At 37.1% G+C, this 18,462-nt stretch overlaps 1 protein-coding gene across 3 annotated transcripts in view; it reads right to left on the bottom strand.

The window, feature by feature from the left end:
- The window catches only part of LOC134853153 (uncharacterized), a 92,532-nt gene that overhangs the window by 52,682 nt on the left and 21,388 nt on the right, over nucleotides 1–18,462 (bottom strand). For all 3 annotated transcript variants that reach the window (XM_063869106.1, XM_063869105.1, XM_063869107.1), the window contains exons 3-4: nucleotides 9,784–10,281; nucleotides 7,839–7,946 (exon numbers count right to left, since the gene is read on the bottom strand). In XM_063869106.1, the coding sequence (XP_063725176.1) occupies nucleotides 7,839–7,946; nucleotides 9,784–10,281 (606 nt within the window). The remainder of the gene's footprint in view (nucleotides 1–7,838; nucleotides 7,947–9,783; nucleotides 10,282–18,462) is intronic.

Here is an 18,462-nt window from a genome sequence, read left to right as displayed (position 1 = left end):
TCAGAAGCAACAAAAAGTTAATAAAAAATGTGATATTTCTTTTTTTTCCAAAAACTTGAAATTTTTGCAATTTTTCCAAATACTTTTAAATTTTTGTAATTTTTCCCAAAAATTTGAATTTTTTTTTAAAGTTTCAGTAGGTTTGAAGCCGTTATGAGCTTTTTTTTTGAAATCCAGAACTTTATATAACCTGCTTCTGAATTCACATTAGGGTAAATTTTATCATAATTTAATGTTTTTAGTGAAAATTGTGGAAAATCCATATTTTTGCAATTTTCAAAAAAAAATGAAACTTTTGCATTTTTTTCCAAGAACATTGATTTTTTACGAAGTTTCAGTAGTTTTAAGCACATTTTTAGGTGGAAGTTTCAAAAAAAAGATTATCTAAGAAATTAGTTTAAAGGTCGAATTGGAACAGATCTTATCGTGTTTTGAATATTTTTCGAAAAAACTCTTGCCATTGACCAAAAAACTAATTAAAAGACCTTTCATTCTACAGTTTACACGTCAAAAAAAAGTGATAATTATCATTTAGATAACGCGCGCCGAAATTTTTGCGAAAAAAACTAGACAGTTCCACACAAAAACCAAAAAAGTTTCGTTTTTCTTTCTTTTACCATCACACTGAAACACTGAAAAAAGCAAAGAAAAAATATCGTGAGCTATATATAAGTCTGTACTACGTTCCTCGACTCTTGAAAAAAGTGTATTGGTTTCGGCGCCGTAGTAAAAAAAGTATAACTTTTCTATACACCGGCATGAAAGAAACTGGCTCTGAATTACTCTTGGTAATTGAAATATTTTTCGGCTGCCGTAAGATGCCAGGTAGGATGAAGTCAGACAACGCTAACACTTAAATGGGTGTGGTGGAAGGACGTCCGTACTGCATAGCAAGATTGAGCCTCAGTCGCAGTTTTAAGCTCAAATTGAAACTCTTTATGTAAGAACAAATTTTAAATAAGATCAGAAGCAACAAAAAATTAACAAAAACTATGAGGTTTCTGCAATTTTTTTGAGAGAAAACTGTCTTATTTTGAGAGAAAACTGTAGAATAAATCAACATTTTAATCAAAATTTTGTATCAATGCCTCAACATGATGCCAAATAAAATAAAATTTGAGCTAAAACTTAAACTCTGTAAGTGAAAAGAAATTTTCAAAAAATCAGAAGCAACAAAAAGTTAATCGAAACTATGAGATTTCTTCAATTTTTTTCCAAATACTTTTGAATTTTTGAAATTTTCCCCAAAAAATTGAAGTTTTTTACAGTTTCAGTAGGTTTGAAGCCATTTTGAGCTTTCCCTTTGATATTCAGAACTTTATAAAAACTGCTTTCGAGCTCATATTAGGGTAAATTTTATCATGTTTTAATGTTTTGAGTGAAAATTGAGGAAAATTCATATTTTTGCAATTTTCAAAAAAAATGAAAATTTTGCATTTTTTCAAAAAACATTGATTTTTTACGAAGTTTCAGTAGTTTTCAGCACATTTTCAGGTAGATGTTTCAATAAAAAGGTTATCTAAGAAATAACAGATCTTATCGTGCTTTTTGAATTTTTTTCGAAAAAACTTTGAAAAAAAACCTCAATTTTTGCACAAAACTCTTACCATTGACTTAGCATAAACAAACAAAATATATATAAAATACCTTTCATTCTACAGTCTACACGTAACTATCCAGTGATATTTAACAATTAGATAACACGCGCCGAAATTTTTGCGGAAAAACTAGACATTTCGACACAAAAACCAAAAAAAAAATTCGTTTTTCTTTCTCTTACAACCACACTGAAACACTGAAAAAAAGCAAAAAAAAAATATCGTGATCTATATAAGAGTCTGTACTGCGCTCATCGTTTCTTAAAAATAGGTGTATTAATTAAAGTCAATCTACGTATCTTTTTTTCGCGCCGTAGTAAAAAAAGGATAACTTTTCTATACACCGGCATGCAAGAAACTGGCTCTGAATTACTCTTGGTATTTGATTTTTTTTTCGGCTGCCGTAAGATGCCAGTAATATGAAGTCGGACAACGGTAACAATTAACTGGGTTTGGTAAAAGGATTTCCGTACTGCGTGGAAAATTTGAGGCTGTTGCATCGGTACTACAAAATGGCAAAAAACTGTAAGCAACGTGGATCTAGCAAAAACGTTTTGTCGAATAACTTCTGTTGGTACCAATGGGAATGAACTGTAAAAGTTCGCAGATAAAATTATCCTCCTTAGAGAACGCTGGCTTAGTTTTCCCATTTCTAACCCTTGAAGTTTGACCATGAAAAGCTATACATGAGAGCATAGGCTTACAAAAATGTCATTTGGCATCACCGGCAGACTGCGTTTGTCCATTCCGTGAATACGCCTCGTAGCTTGACCCAGACTCTGTTGTAGGGGCTGGTGATCTTGTTTGGGTTGTGTTTTATGAGTAGAGAAAATTTGTTACATTACGATAAAGATAACGACCTTTCTTCTCAGCAATTCAGACCTTATCAGGCCATTTACTTCGGCTTCTCTTAATTTTTTAGGTTTTGCTTCTTTGGTGGAGAAGGGGGCAATTGCTAGACGCCAAAAAAAGAACACAAGGTTGATCGTGAAATTTAACCGCACGTTTAGAATTACTTTGGGCGTGTTTCTATCCATGTCAAGCAACAGTCGAAATTTAATTGTTTACCAATTTACACTAAAAAGCGGTTTCGATTCTTGTTTTTTTAATGTACGATTTGGTTAAATTTTCGCTGAATTAAACAAAAATTAGATAATTACCGAAATAAAAGGATATAAATTGAAAATTTTGGTTAGATTTGATTCATTTTTACTTTACTTTCTCGCAAATTACGGTTATTTTCACTGTTTTTTCGTAAGCTTCAATAATGATCCTGCTATTACGAGCTTTCCTTTTAGTGATCAAAGATTATATAACCCACTTTTCAGCTCAAATCCAGGTAAACTTCATGGTATTTTAATATTTTGAGAGAAAACTTTGGAAAATTCCAAATATTAAATCAAAATTTTGTATCATTGTCTCAACATGATGCCAATTAAAAAACAATTGGAGCTCAAATTGAAACACTTTATGTAAAAATAAAATCAATAAGATCAGAAGCAACAAAAAATTAACAAAAACTATGAGGTTTCTGCATTTTTTTTGAGAGAAAACTGTCTTATTTTGAGAGAAAACTGTGGAAAATATCAAATTTTTATTCAAAATTTTGTATCATTGTCTCAACATGATGCCAAATAAAATACAATTTGAGCTAAAACTTAAAAACTGTAAGTGAAAAGATATTTTTTTAAAAATCAGAAGCAACAAAAAGTTAACCAAAACAATGAGATTTCTGCAATTTTTTTCCAAATACTTTTGAATTTTTGAAACTTTCCCCAAAAATTTGAAGTTTTTTAAAGTTTCAGTAGGTTTGAAGCCATTATGAGCTTTCCCATTGTTATTCAGAACTGTATAAAAACTGCTTTCGAGCTCATATTAGGGTAAATTTTATCATATTTTAATGTTTTGAGTGAAATTTGTGGAAAATCCATATTTTTGCGATTTTCAAAAAAAAATGAAATTTTAGCTTTTTTTTCCAAAAACATTGATTTTTTTACAAAGTTTCAGTAGTTTTAAGCACATTTTCATGTAGATGTTTTTAAAAAAAAGTTATCTAAGAAATTAGTTAAAAGGGCGAATTATAACAGCTCTTACCGTGTTTTTTGAATTATTTTCGAAAAACTTTGAAAAAAAAACTTCAATTTTTGCACAAAACTCTTACCATTGACTTAGCATGAACAAACAAATTATATAAAATACCTTTCATTCTTCATCTACACGTAAATAACCAGTGATATTTAACAATGAGATAACGCGCGCCGAAATTTTTGCGGAAAAACTAGACATTTTCACACAAAAACCAAAAAAAAATTTCGTTTTTCTTTCTCTTACAATCACACTGAAACACTGAAAAAAGCAAAAAAAAAAATATCGTGATCTGTCTAAGAGTCTGTATTGCGTTCATCGTTTCTTAAAAAAAGGTGTATTATTTAAAGTCAATCTAGGTATCTTTTTTTTGCGCCGTAGTAAAAAAAAGGATAACTTTTCTATACATCGGCTTGAAAGAAACTGGCTCTGAATTACTCTTGGTATTCGATTTCTTTTCGGCTGCCGTAAGACGCCAGTAGTATGAAGTCAGACAACGGTAACATTTAATTGGGTTTGGTAAAAGGATTTCCGTACTGCGTGGAAAATTTGAGGCTGTTGCATCGGTACTACAAAATGGCAAAAAACTGTAAGCAACGTGGATCTAGCAACATTTTTTTGTCGAATAACTTCTGTTGGTACCAATGGGAATGAAATGGAAAAATTTGCAGATAAAATTATCCTCCTAAGAGAACGCTGGCTTAGTTTTCCCATTTCTAACCCTTGAAGTTTGACCATGAAAAGCTTTACATGAGAGCATAGGCTTACAAAAATGACATTTGGCATCACTGGCAGACTGCGTTTGTCCATTTCGTGAATACTCCTCGTAGCCTGACCCAGACTCTGTTTTAGATTTGAAGTTTTTTGAAGTTTCGGGAGATTTGAAGCCATTATGAGCTTTCCATTTGAGTTTCAGAACTTTAAAAAAACTGCTTTCGAGCTCATCTTAGGGTAAATTTTATCATATTTTAATGTTTTGAGTGAAAATTGTGGAAAATCCATATTTTTGCAATTTTAAAAAAATGAAATTTTTGCATTTTTTCCAAAAACATTGATTTTTTACGAAGTTTCAGTAGTTTTAAGCACATTTTTAGGTAGATGTTTAAAAAAAAAGATTATCTCAGAAATAACAGATCTTATCGTGTTTTTTGAATTTTTTTCGAAAAAACTTTGAAAAAAAACCTCAATTTTTGCACACAAAACTCTTACCATTGACTTAGCATGAACAAACAAAATATATAAAATACCTTTCATTCTACAGTCTACACGTAACTAACCATTGATATTTAACAATTAGATAACACGCGCCGAAATTTTTGCGGAAAAACTAAACATTTCCACACAAAAACCAAAAAAAATAAAAAAATCGTTTTTCTTTCTCTTCCAACCACACTGAAACACTGAAAAAAAGCAAAAAAAAAATATCGTGATTTATATAAGAGTCTGTACTGCGCTCATCGTTTCTTAACGTCTTTTGTGAGCTTTAAATTTTGGCTGTTCGATAGTGGAAATTGTCTGCATTTTCACAAACTTAATGAACTGAGCATTGCTGAAATCAAAAATCAAATTGCGAAAAATTAAAGTTGAGTCTGAACAAGTTTTAAGACTCTTCCTGAAAAAAGCGGGAAAAAAATTAATGCGAGCTACATAAGGGTCTGTACTACTTACATCGACTCCTAAAAACAGATGTATTGCTTAAAGCCATTCTCAGTGTCGTTTCGGCGCCGTAGTAAAAAAAGGCTATTTTTTCTATACACCCGGATGAAAGAAACTGGCCCTGAATTACTCTTGATAATTGAAAAATTTTTCGGCTGCCGTAAGATGCCAGGTAGTATGAAGTCAGACAATGGTAACAATTAACTGGGTTTGGTAAAAGGATTTCCGTACTGCGTGAAAAATTTCAGGCTCAGTTGCATCGGTACTACAAAATGGCGAAAAACTGTAAGCTACTTTTTTTAATGGATCTAGCAAAAATTTTTAGTCGAATAACTTCTGTTGATACCGATGAGAATGAACTGGAAAAGTTTGCAGATAATAGTATCCTTCTAAGAGAACGCTAGCTTAGTTTTCCCATTTCTAACCCTTGAAGTTTGACCATGAAAAGCTATACATGAGAGCATAGGCTTACAAAAATGTCATTTGGCATCACCGGCAGACTGCGTTTGTCCATTTCGTGAATACGCCTCGTAGTCTGACCCAGACCATGTTTTATGGGCTGGTGATCTTGTTTGGGTTATCTCACCAGGCATGGCATGCAACATTTAATGAGTAGAGAAAATTTGTTACATTACGATAAAGATAACGACCTTTCTCCTCAGCATTTCAGACCTTATCAGGCCATTTATTTCGGCTTCTCTTAATTTTTTAGGTTTTGCTTCTTTGGTGGGGGAGGGGGCAATTGCTAGACGCCAAAAAAAAGAAAACAAGGTTGATCGTGAAAAATAACCGCACGTTTAGAATTAAATTGGGCGTGTTTCTGTCCATGTTAAGCAGCAGTCGAGAATTAAATGTTTACCAATTTGCACTAAAAAGCGGTTTCGAACCTTGTTTTTTCATGTGCCTAATTGGCACGGTAGTTTTTGATAAAAAGTCAAGCTGTCACTATTTCGAAAAACGAGCTTCTGTAGGTCCAAAATTTCCTTTAAAAATTTTAAGACCTAGTCGTTTAAACAACCAAATTCATAGCTGCCCATCCTTTGATTGAAATCCTTATCTCAGATTCAGCAAAACAATTTTTCAGAAAAATCCAAGTTTCTAAAAAATCAGCAAAACTTCGAAAATGGCACAAAATGGCACGTAAAACACTTTCAAAAGTTACGGCAACATACCTGATAATATCTGCTCAGATAGTTTTTCGATTGAACTCTTAATAACAGATTTGACAGTGTAGTTTTTGAAAAAACTCAAATAGTTTCCAAACACCGATGGAAAGAGGATAAACGCTGATTAATTTTTCCTAAATTTTAACGAAAAAAAATTCCGTCCGGTGATTTTGAAATTATCTTGGAACTCTACAACAAAAAATTAAAGAGTATACCACAGTTGTGAATGCCAGCAGGCGCAGATCTAGGAATTTCTCGAGGAGGGGCGTAATTTCAAAAAAAAATTGAAAATTTTGTCGACCTTTTTTTTTGAAAAACAGGCCAAAAATAGCGTTTTTAAGCACTTTTGGAAATTTTAGACTAAAAAATCGCGACTAGCGGAATATAAGGCACACAGAGGAGAAGCCGGGTTTTTCATCGGCCTTTCAACCTATTTTGCGAAAAGAATTGGTGCAACCAAAGTAGCACCAACGTTGGCGACTAAGCTTGGAAAAAAACTTGGATTTCCTATGAAGATTCTATGCTTCGCTGGTGTTAACATTTTTTATAAAAATCAGCAGCACCACGTTTAAGCACGGCGTTACCAAAACCCTGATGGCAAAAACACGGATTGATAAAACACAAGGAAAAACAACCCGCATTTAACCTCTTCCTATGAAAAGAGGTTAAGTGCTAGTTAATTTTTATGCCGAGTGATATAAAATTAATCTTAGAACACAACAAAAAAATCAAAAAAAGCATTGTTGTGAAAGCCACAATATTGACTCGTCAGTCTGGCTTCTAATTCCGCAAACATTAGGAAAAAAACACAGATTGGCCTCATAAATAGAGTTTTCATGTAGTCATTGATTTTTTATACAGGTAGTTCAGATAGTTAGAAGTCTCTCATAAATATCTTACGCAAAAATTATTTTTATCCCGTGTTGATCTGGTCGTACATTTTTCATACTGTTTCTTAAATTAGCTTTAAAAATTTTTACATTCGTTTTTTGCAATGTTCAATGCATTTGGTCTTAATGGTCTTTCCAGAAAAAATCTATTTTTTCTGAAAAATTTTTCATCAAACGTGGTTAAGTGACTCTGATTTAATTTGAATGAACTTGTTAGAAGCTTTAAACATGTTCCTTCAAGAAATTGTGTTTTTTTTGCAGGGGTCAGAGATAACGCGCCTTATAAGTTTCAGTTTTTTGGAAGATTTTCCACAAAGTATTGCGGTAGCCAACTAAAACAAAATTTGCTTTCGAAAATTTTGAAATCATAAACTCGTTGGTTTTTTTATAAGGCTGAATGCCCGCTCAAAAATATCACTTGCAAACTATTCATGTCATCAAACCTGTATGTTCATCCGCTGTTGATATTTGAGACACTGATGACCGGCTAGTGCTGATTATACTCCATGTGTCAAGGAGGACGTCGTCATTCCAATTTTGGAATTCAATGCCTGGAATACACCATTCAAATCAATAGCATTTTGTATTTTGATGCTTTAGTGATCTTTTTTCATTTTTTACAACATAAGTTGCTTGCAAGAAAAGAACAAAATTGAGAATTTTTCAGAAGACAGCTAATCAAACATTCACACAGAGGCGAATCTAAGCTTAGCATCACTTGTGATACAAAACAAGAAAGCCGCTAAGTCGAAAAAAAATTTATTCCTTAAACGTTAAACGTCTAAAAAAACCTTAAACGTCCAAAAAATAAATCTATACAAATGCATAGCTAGTTTTGAACGAAAATCCTAATAAGGTAAAAGAATGTGATAATAGCATCGTAAAAAATTAACAATTTTTTAAAAAGTCAAAACTACCTTAGTAGGAACCGTTTAAGCCGAAAAAAAACGAGACTTGAGACTTATAAGTCATGATAAAAAGATCTATATTTTATATCAAGATTTAAACAAATTGTGCGATCCAGGGGCGAGCAGGAAAACTACGTTTGACTAGAAAACAATCAAAGTTATGTCAATAAGCCGATAAAATTTAAGTCGAAATCATAAAGACAAAAAAAAAGAAAAAAAAGAAATTTCAACAGCAGAAATAAATCAAAACACTGAGAACAAATACAATGAAAATTGTGCATAGCAAAAAAAAACAATTGTACCATGTGGCAACTGAGCCATCAAAACATAAGCAGACAGATAATAAGCCGAAAACTTACACAGAACACTATATTTTATATCAAGATTTTAGCAAATTGTGCGATACAGAGGCGGGCAGGAAAACTACGTTTAACTAGAAAACAATCAAAATTAGGTCAATAAGCCGATAAAATTTAGGTCGAAATCATAAAGACAAAAAAAAGAAAATATACAAGTCAAGAAACTTCAAACAGCAGAAATAAATCAAAACACTGAGAACAAATACAATAAAAAATGCGCATAGCAAAAAAAACAATTATACGACGTGGCAACTGAGCCAACAACACATCAGACAGATAATAAGCCGAATTTTTTTGTTGAAATGGAATATTTCCCGTTTGAAAAACAAAACAGATCCTGGTCAGATTCGATTCCTGAATTTCCTACCAAGCAAATTCGTTGCCTCTAGGCTAAAAGTACCGGGAATGGTACAAACTTGAATAACTTACACAGAGGTGAGAACACGACAAAAACTGCTCTAGAAAGTGCAATAAGAAAAAGTAGAAATACATCTCGAAAAAGCAACAACTCGGCTATGTCTTGGATTCGATCTGAGACGTACTGCTATCAACACATTTTGAGGCTCTGGCACTATCCATTCCTCTACGCAAGCCTAACCACCGATAAACAGAAATCACGAAAAAAGCAGCTACATATGCTAATAACTTGCCCTTTCCATTCAGTAAAAATGGCACCAATTACAAATAGACTCTCTTTTGCAAGTAGTAATTTGGAATATAACAAATTGAAGGGATCCACTCTAACTTTGCCTGCGACAAACTGCAACGAATAAATCCACATAATGTAAGTTAGGCATTTCAAAAAACTGTGCTTCCAAAAAATTGAGGTATATTGAGATAGAAAATTTCTGAAATCGAATTTTAATTAATGGTATCTTCTTTGAAACAAATAGCTTTTTTCGACTCATTTGATGAACGAAAAACGCATTAATTGTTTACTTATTACGATTCGAATGTCAAGAGTGCTATCAAAAAGCTCTAAAGTAGCCCCAAAAGTGGCGTCAAAGTTTGCTGCTTAGGTTGGAAAAAAGGTTCTTAATAGTACAATAGGCTAGCGTAATGAAGCAAGGTTCCACCCGGAAAACGCCCGAAAAACTTATTGGAAATTCGTTTGTACTCACTTTTTGCCGTTCCTGAGAGAACCCGGTCTTCATTCTTGATACCAAGCAGACTGAGGTTTACGGACTCCAGTTGCAAGTTAACCCGGTCGAAAACCATTTGAAATTCAATACTCAATTTCTTGAGTGACATTTCAAAAGCCAGTTTCGACATTTCGTATTCATGAAGTGTTTTAGACTTTGTCACTTTTTTCTGTTTCTCGGCCAATTTGAAACTTTTTTCAATAACGTTCCGAATAGATTTTCGCAAGTCCAATAACTTGCTGCACTCCTGTTTAAAAGTTTGAATTCGGTCCAGTTTATCATATTCTTGATCTGGCACTTTATACGGCTCCACAGTGTGTTTTGAAAAGTCGCTGTGGTCTTTGTTCATGCAGTCAATGCATATGTTGACGTTGCAGTTTTTCCCACTGCAAAAGAACTTCAGGTTTCTTTTTGGGTGTTTTGAGCACTTCCTCAGATGTTTTTTGTTTTCACCGTCCGCTGCGTCTTCACTTGATACTGAAAGAATTTATCTGAATTATCTGTTGTAGTCTCCTTTTCGTCCTATCAAAACTCAAATGACAAAACAAGACAGGAAAGTTTTGAGGCATGATTAATGAACATCGTTCTGTTGCTCAATGATATACAAAAAACTAATATATAAAAACTTTAGAATGTTAATTCAAACGTTTTTGCTCGTTTTGTGAATCATCAGGACTAAATTTTTTTTACAAAGTTTATTGCACGATCAAAGATCTAAAAAAGTGAAAAACACGTCTCAAAATTGCCCTTAAAACTTCAGACTAATCAAATTTACAACTGTAATTACACAACAAATTACGTAATAATTATTAACATTTTACTGAAAATTTCCGAGTTTTCTTTTAAATTTTTTGTTTTGATATTTATAATATTTGCTTTGGGACTATTTTCGATTCTGCCATGTCAGTTTGTTGAGTTTCAGCCATGGTATACAAGGACTACGATTTAAGTGGTAGTTTCCGGCCCCTAAGCTCATCGCACGTGTTGATTTTTGGCCTTTTCCTCTAAATATGCAAAGTTTCTAGTATTGTCTGTTTGGTCTATAACCTCTGACTTCAATTCAGCAGAATCGCCTTCCCCATTTTTGCATTCTAACAAAGGCTGTCCTACTGGGGAGTCCTCACTGCGGTGTTCACCAAACCTTGTGTCTAAATGTCACACTGTCTGGCCGACATAGGCGGAATAACATCCACAATATGTTACTCCGTCCAACATATTACACGGGGACCGACCTTTTACCAGACCGAATTTTTACCAGAAAATTTATAACATAGACTTTATACCAAACTCGATGAACAAAGTTGATTGATAGATGTATTGACGCAATTTAATCTGGTTAAGGACATTGTTTTCACGGTTTCTCAGCAAAGTTTTGTTCGTTCCAACCAATTCTTTTTCGAATCTTCAACTTTAATTTTCATTTTATTTAAATTAATGCATATTGGTCTGGTAAAGGCGCCATTCGGTCATATTTGGAAGTTTGATCTTGAGCAATGCTAAAAACGTAATTTTGGGGCGGAAAGAAACTTTTGAAAAGTTCGAGTTGAGCATGTCATGCTCAAGTTTTTCGCGACAACTAAAAATATCAGAAAAATAAGATCAGAAGAGCCAAACTACAATCGCGGGAAGGTAGTTAAAAAGCAGCGGGAAATTGCTGTTTGCAATTTCCAGACATAAGATCGTTCAAGAGTAGAGCTGTCTTATTCTTAACAGAGGGCAGAGTGATCGCTAGCAGAGAAGAAAACAAATAAGAAGTGGACCAGAGTGAACCTTCGGTGGTAAGGTGGAGAACTGAAGTTGCCCAATGGTTCAGCCCCAAAAACCTACTTTTCAAGTCAAAACTAATTCATTTAAAACTCCTCGTGTTAGACTTGATTACCCCATTTACTCTCGAGTTACATATTAATTTAGTTACTTAATTCTAGAGAGTGTGCCGGTATGTGAGTACCCAGCTTAAACTTCTTGAGTGTGTTTTATATTGTTATGTTGAGGTAAGGAGAAGTTTAGGTTGATCCATCTGAAATGGATCAAAATCCACTGTCTAGTAAAAGTAACTATACGGATTGTTCCGACCCTGTTTTTAACGGCGTCCGCGTGTTTTACGTATTTGAGACCTAAGTATGGGGATTTTCTTGTTTTCTATAGTGGGGGGTGTTTTAGTAGTGGCCTTTAAGCAGTAACAAAGGTTTTAGTCTCATGTCGCAAGTGAACCGAATTGACTCCTACCGCTTGAGGTAGAAAAACACAAGAGATAGTGTCCCTGACTCTTGAGATGGTTAATAGGCCTATTTTTCTTTAACCTCATATAAGATTTAAGTAGGCGACTGTTACATAGTGTTTTTATGGCGCTCCTGGGTGTTTTTACGACATCAAGACTACGGGATCAAATCCACTTGACACAGCTCCGGGCTACATGCCCATTCTAGAGTACCGGTGGTGCGGTTCAACGGGAACGTATTCATCTTTGGTTTTACCGCGTTAGCTTTTTAAGAAAACCTGAGAAAGTTTCCTGGTGCGCTTTTCGAACGAGGCCTAGCTAACCGAGTAAGGGGGTCACTAGGGGGACAAAAAACAAGTAAAAACAAAATCAAAACAAAAATCAAAAAAGATTAGAAACAGGAACAAAAAAAAACCACAAAACATAAAAAGGACAGTGGCTTTGACTTCCAGATTAGGTGGATCAACTTTTATTTTAATTAAACTAGTATACCTATACAGTTTTTCAATAAGAGCGATCGTCTCAATCAAATCAGCAACGTTTTACAGGTGCCCAAGTGTGGGGCGTTTTAGGGTTTTCAGAGAGCTTTTGTGAAATCAGCGGACTACTGGGAGACTTGGCTGGAAGAGGTTCTCATCGAAGTGGGAAAGTGCATATAGGGAGCTTGAATACTGGGAGACTTGACTAGAACAGGTGACCAGCCCAGGGGGAAAGTGTGACCAACTGGCAGGTGATCAGCCAGCAGTGTGATCAAAGCAGAACAGAGCAAACAGAAGGGGTCGTACAGAGGTTCTGTTTGGTCAAACGGGTATCGTTAAACTCCACTTTACATTTCAGGAAAAAGGTGTAAAATTGGATACGCGAATACCCATTGTTTTGAGGAAACGTTTTTACTTGAGCAGAGCTTGGAGGGTTGAGCATTGAGGGTAATTTTCGGCTTAAGTGCGGGGGGGCTAGATAGGGGGGAAGTTAGAAGGGTGCTGGTTAAGATGGAGGTTGGCGTTTGGAAATTGTAAAAAGGGGGGACACATTGTGGTAACTATACAGCCGATATCGTCGATTTAGCTACATTAGTAGACCCAAACTCTAAAACGATCCATCTTTAGACTGATAACAAGAGTTGCAACGCTAGGAAATCCAAATTTAAGATCAAACTAAGGCAGGTAACCTGGTCGGATCGGGTGGGGTGATCGGAAATAGACAGTTTTTGGAACCCAAAATGAAAATACCCCATAAGACCGCTAATAGGGGGGAGGAAAACGGGTGACAATCAGGTACTAGACATTTTTTTACGAAAGAACGATATTGGTCGCCCTTGAATTTTGGGTGTACTCGTCTTTCTGTTTTTATCATTTATCGGCTTTTGACAAATAGGTGATCATAAGACACTTGCTAACAAGTCGTGTTTCGACTTGCATCGGATTAATAAAGAGAGGTAATTTCAGGGGGGCTAGTAGGTAAAACTTTTGGTTAGTAAGATTGGGTTTTGGAGAAATTTTTTAATACTAGAGCTCAAGTGGCGGTACGGTGGATAGTGATCTAAGTATCCCAACACCGAAGAACAAGAGATCCGACTGTCCCAGCACCGAAGAACAAGGGAACCGACTGTCCCAAAGAAGCAGGGATCCGACTCTCCCAACACTTGAGCAGATACTTTTGGAACATCACGAAATGTCCCAACATTTGGACGAAGGGTCTCGGGACAGTGCGAAGTGTCCCAAAACTTGAGCAGGTAGTCTTGGGACAGCACGAAGTGTCCCAACACTTGGCCGAAGGGTCTTCGGACAGTGCGAAGTGTCCCATCACTTGAGAGGGTGGGTCTTGGGACAATGCGAAGTGTCCCAACACTTGAGCTGGTAGTCTTGGGACAGCACGAAGTGTCCTAACACAGGACGAAAAAGTCTTGGGACGGTGCGAACTGTCCCAACACTTGAGCAGGAGGTCTTGGGACAGTGCGAAGTGTCCCAACACTAGAGCAGGTAGTCTTGGGACAGCACGAAGTGTCCCAACAATAGGACGAAAGGTCTTTAGACGGTGCGAAATGTCCCAACACTTGAGGAGGAGGGTTGAGACAGTGTGAAGTATCCCAACACTAGAGAAGAGAGAGGCCATGGGAAAGTGTGAAGTGTCCCAACACTTTCGCAGGAAGTCTTGCGACTGTGAGAAGTCTCCCAACACTTGAACAGGGAGGTCTTGGTACAGTGCGAAGTGTCCCGACACTTGAGCAGGAAGTCTTGGGACAGTGCGAAGTGTCCCAACACTTGAACAGGGAGGTCTTGGGACAGTGTGAAGTACCCAAACACAAGAAAAGAAAGGTCTTGGGACAGTGTGAAGTATCCCAACACTCAAACAGAAGGTCTTGGGACAGTATGAGGTGTCCTAACACTTAGACGAAAGGTCTTGAGACATTGTGAAGCGTCCCAACACTAAAAGAAAAAGGTCATGGGACGGTGAGAGGTGTCCCAACATTTGAGTGTAGGGTCTTAGGAGGGTTAGAAGACGTCCTGGGATAGTTTGAAGTGTCCCAACACTTGAGTAAAGGCACCAGGGCCCAATTAGAACGACCAAAAACAGCTAAAAGTCCACACTATTGAGATTATGAACTCGAATGGTTTTTTCTTACAAGAATTAGGAATATTTTTATTTTTTAAATTTTAGAATAGGAACTTGTACAAATTAGAGTTGTAGAAAAGAAAAATTGTTAAAAAAAATTGTGAAGAAAACCAGAGTATCACTAACTGAAAGAAAAGAAAAAAACTTGGGACGGTGCGAAGTGTCCCAACACTTAAGCAGGAGGTCGTGGGACAGTGCGAAGTGTCCCAACACTAGGACGAAAGGTTTTTGGACGGTGCGAAATGTCCCAACACTTGAGCAGGAGGGTTGAGACAGTGTGAAGTATCCCAACACTAGAAAAGAGAGGCCATGGGAAAGTGTGAAGTGTCCCAACACTTGAGCAGGAAGTCTTGGGACTGTGCTAAGTCTCCCAACACTTGAACAGGGAGGTCTTGGGACAGTGCGAAGTGTCCCGACACTTGAGCAGGAAGTCTTGGGACAGTGAGAAGTGTCCCAACACTTGAGCAGGGAGGTCTTGGGACAGTGTGAAGTACCCAAACACTAGAAAAGAAAGGTCTTGGGATAGTGTGAAGTATCCCAACACTTAAGCAGGAGGTTTTGGGACAGTATGAGGTGTCCTAACACTTGGACGAAAGGTCTTGGGACACTGTGAAGCGTCCCAACACTAAAAGAAAAAGGTCATGGGACGGTGAGAGGTGTCCCAACATTTGAGTGTAGGGTCTTAGGAGGGTTAGAAGACGTCCTGGGATAGTTTGAAGTGTCCCAACACTTGAGTAAAGGCACCAGGGCCCAATTAGAACGACCAAAAACAGCTAAAAGTCCACACTATTGAGATTATGAACTCGAATGGTTTTTCTTACAAGAATTAGGATTTTTTTTAGTTTTTAAATTTTAGAATAGGAACTTGTACAAAGTAGAGTTGTAGAAAAGAAAAATTGTAAAAAAAATTGTGAAGAAAACCAGAGTATCACTAACTGAAAGAAAAGAAAAAGTCTTGGGACGGTGCGAAGTGTCCCAACACTTGAGCAGGAGGTCTTGGGACAGTGCGAAGTGTCCCAACACTAGGACGAAAGGTCTTTGGACGGTGCGAAATGTCCCAACACTTGAGCAGGAGGGTTGAGACAGTGTGAAGTATCCCAACACTAGAAAAGAGAGGCCATGGGAAAGTGTGAAGTGTCCCAACACTTGAGCAGGAAGTCTTAGGACTGTGCTAAGTCTCCCAACACTTGAACAGGGAGGTCGTGGGACAGTGCGAAGTGTCCCGATACTTGAGCAGGAAGTCTTGGGACAGTGCGAAGTGTCCGAACACTTGAACAGGGAGGTCTTGGGACAGTGTGAAGTACCCAAACACTAGAAAAGAAAGGTCTTGAGACAGTGTGAAGTATCCCAACACTTAAGCAGGAGGTTTTGGGACAGTATGAGGTGTCCTAACACTTGGACGAATGGTCTTGGGACACTGTGAAGCGTCCCAACACTAAAAGAAAATGGTCATAGTACGGTGAGAGGTGTCCCAACATTTGAGTGTAGGGTCTTAGGAGGGTTAGAAGACGTCCTGCGATAGTTTGAAGTGTCCCAACACTTGAGTAAAGGCACCAGGGCCCAATTAGAGCGACCAAAAACAGCTAAAAGTCCACACTATTGAGATTTTGAACTCGAATGGTTTTTTCTTACAAGAATTAGGAATATTTTTATTTTTTAAATTTTAGAATAGGAACTTGTACAAATTAGAGTTGCAGAAGAGAAAAATTGTTTAAAAAAAATGTGAAGAAAACCAGAGTATCACTAACTGAAAGAAAAGAAACAAGACCTAAAGAGAGCCATACCTCAATGCAAAAGAAACCGATACAAACGAATCCGATAACGATGAGAAAGAATATTTCAGTGAATATGGTCTGCACAAGAAGCGTCAAGGTGCAGAAGGCGAAAGAGAAGACGTTGGAAGAAAAAACCGTACCAGCAAAAGAAACAGATCTAGAGACACCAGATCAGAGCATAGACGCGATAGAACGCAAGACAACGGAATCAACTCCAATGCCAAACACAGTGGAACAAGAAAAGAACACCATAGAGTTTTCATCAAAAGGAAATCAAGAAGAGGTAACCAACACAACAGAGACGATAAAAGACGACTCACAAACGAATAAAACGTCGTTCACTAAGAGGATTGCTGCGATGATCGGAATGAAACCAAGAGTTGAATAGGCAATAACTGCAAACGAGAAGAGCAAAACCTTTGGGATGGTTTCTACGATAACGAAGGAAACCAGGAAGGAAATGGGAGAAACCTTGCAAGTAGCAGCAGTTAGCCCAGACGAACGAACTAAGGAAACGAGAAAAACCTCGGTGGAGCTGGGGGACTTGATGCAAAACTTGAATGAGATAGACAAAAAGTTGAAGTGGAGTGAAGAAGACAGCCTAGAATTAACGAAGGAAGAAAGACACGAAAAGAACGAGAACCAGGATAACTACTATTGCTTGGCAAGGGCCACGGATGATAAGCTACAACAGATGTCGGACAAAGTAGAGACTACTGACAAAGAGCGCGAGAAACATATCAAAAAGAGACATGGAAGAAATGAAGAAACGGTACGACACTGTGAATGAAAAGTTGTGGAACCATGAGACTAGAATGGATACAATGAGCAAGGACCAAGCTGAAAATTTTTGTGCCAAACAGTCCAAACTGGATGCTCTCTTGAGAAACTCTATAGCACAGGATAAACTGGCAACAGTCAAACCACAAGGCACCAGAGTCGACTTTATAGAACCACAACAAAATAAACGGGAGTCTGCACCGTTACCCCGGAGTGCAGCGAGTATAGGGACAGGGGCTCCAAGACCATCATGAAGGGTGGAACCTCAACCTCGACAAATATACCACGGGACACCAGCACGAACAATAATGTAGCACCTGACGCCATGACATGGGCAAGCACCTCTGGGAAATGATGAACAGGACACTGGAAGCGTTCGCGACAAGTAACACTGCCTCGAGTGAAAGAGAAAGTGGTAAATCCAGGAAGACATCCAAAGAATTTAAAGATGACTCGGATGGCTAGAAGTCATGAGATTACATTTAGGTAGAAGTGGGTAGATTGACACATGGGTAGAAGTCATGAGACTACATTTAGAACAAGATAACTTGAATGACGAAACAGGCCTGCACAATAATACTGAGCAATCTGGAGGGCACAGCGTTGAAATGCGTAGTAGTAAAGAAAGAAGAGGAACTTGATACATCAGACAAGATCTTCGAAATACTGTAGAACCGACTCGGATCAGGAATGAAGGGCCATCAAGCTATGATGAGAAATGAAAAAAGAAGACAAAGGGACGACGAGTCAATCGATCGGTTCCTGGATGATCTTGAGAGTTTAAGAAGAAGGAGTGATCCGGAAGAATCAACAAACAGAAAAAATTTCAGCATCGCCTCGAATTTTATCGACGGGATAAAAAGTGACGACTTGAAAACGATTTTCGCGACGTATTATACACTATCAAAGGCACCAACCCCAATAGAGATGAGACAAAATCTAGGGAGTACATATTGATGAAACCAAAAAAGTACCCGTACTCAGAAGGCAGGATTATGCAAGGGGGAAGCCAACTACAAAGGTCGTCATGGTACAAGCCTAGAGATGATATGGATAAACGTAGGTCGTGCACAAATTGCGGATCAGCGGATAATCACGTAGCGGATTGCACGACATACAAACAAGGCATGAAAAGTCTGGGATACGCGCCGGATGAAGAAGATATGAGGCAAACGGATGAGCAAGAGTTTTATAGTGGCTTAATCATCAAGATAGGCGCAATGTGCTTCTTCTATAATCAAGAGGGCCACTTCAGGATGGACTGTCCGTTGT

The sequence above is a fragment of the Symsagittifera roscoffensis genome, chromosome 8, assembly GCF_963678635.1.
Source record: "Symsagittifera roscoffensis chromosome 8, txSymRosc1.1, whole genome shotgun sequence".
In the NCBI taxonomy this organism is placed as follows: Eukaryota; Metazoa; Xenacoelomorpha; order Acoela; family Convolutidae; genus Symsagittifera; species Symsagittifera roscoffensis.
The sequence above is the reverse complement of the archived record's forward strand: the minus strand, read 5'-3'. Positions and strand labels throughout refer to the sequence as shown.